At 35.4% G+C, this 294-nt stretch overlaps 1 protein-coding gene across 1 annotated transcript in view; it reads left to right on the top strand.

Annotated features, from left to right (window-relative positions):
• Window positions 1–294, top strand: part of LOC119588839 — a gene marked incomplete in the record, with an annotated part of 21,486 nt that overhangs the window by 19,320 nt on the left and 1,872 nt on the right. Inside the window, 1 exon segment of the mRNA XM_037937480.1 lies at window positions 219–262. Coding sequence (XP_037793408.1) covers window positions 219–262 — 44 coding nt within the window.

Raw genomic sequence — 294 nt, 5'->3', positions numbered from 1 at the left:
GATCTCTTCCATCAATCCTGTTCTAATAAGCGTATCCTATCCGTTTTTTGATTGCTTTTCGTAGTCTACGAAACGAACATATCATTTGTACCTGATCTGTCTCTGCCAATATTCATATAACAAAATTGTCAAAAATATCTCTGTTAAATCTATATTGTTCTAATTTTAGGTGGCATTCTTTTGATAATAACCTTTGGAACTATTTTGGCAGATGATTTACCGGACCAGGAACTCCCTGCACCGGGGCCATCAATGGAATATGGTAAGAATTAGTTTTTTACTTGCGAAACAACA

The sequence above is a fragment of the Penaeus monodon genome, chromosome 24 (genome assembly GCF_015228065.2).
Source record: "Penaeus monodon isolate SGIC_2016 chromosome 24, NSTDA_Pmon_1, whole genome shotgun sequence".
In the NCBI taxonomy this organism is placed as follows: Eukaryota; Metazoa; Arthropoda; class Malacostraca; order Decapoda; family Penaeidae; genus Penaeus; species Penaeus monodon.
This window is presented reverse-complemented; position numbering and strand designations above follow the sequence as displayed.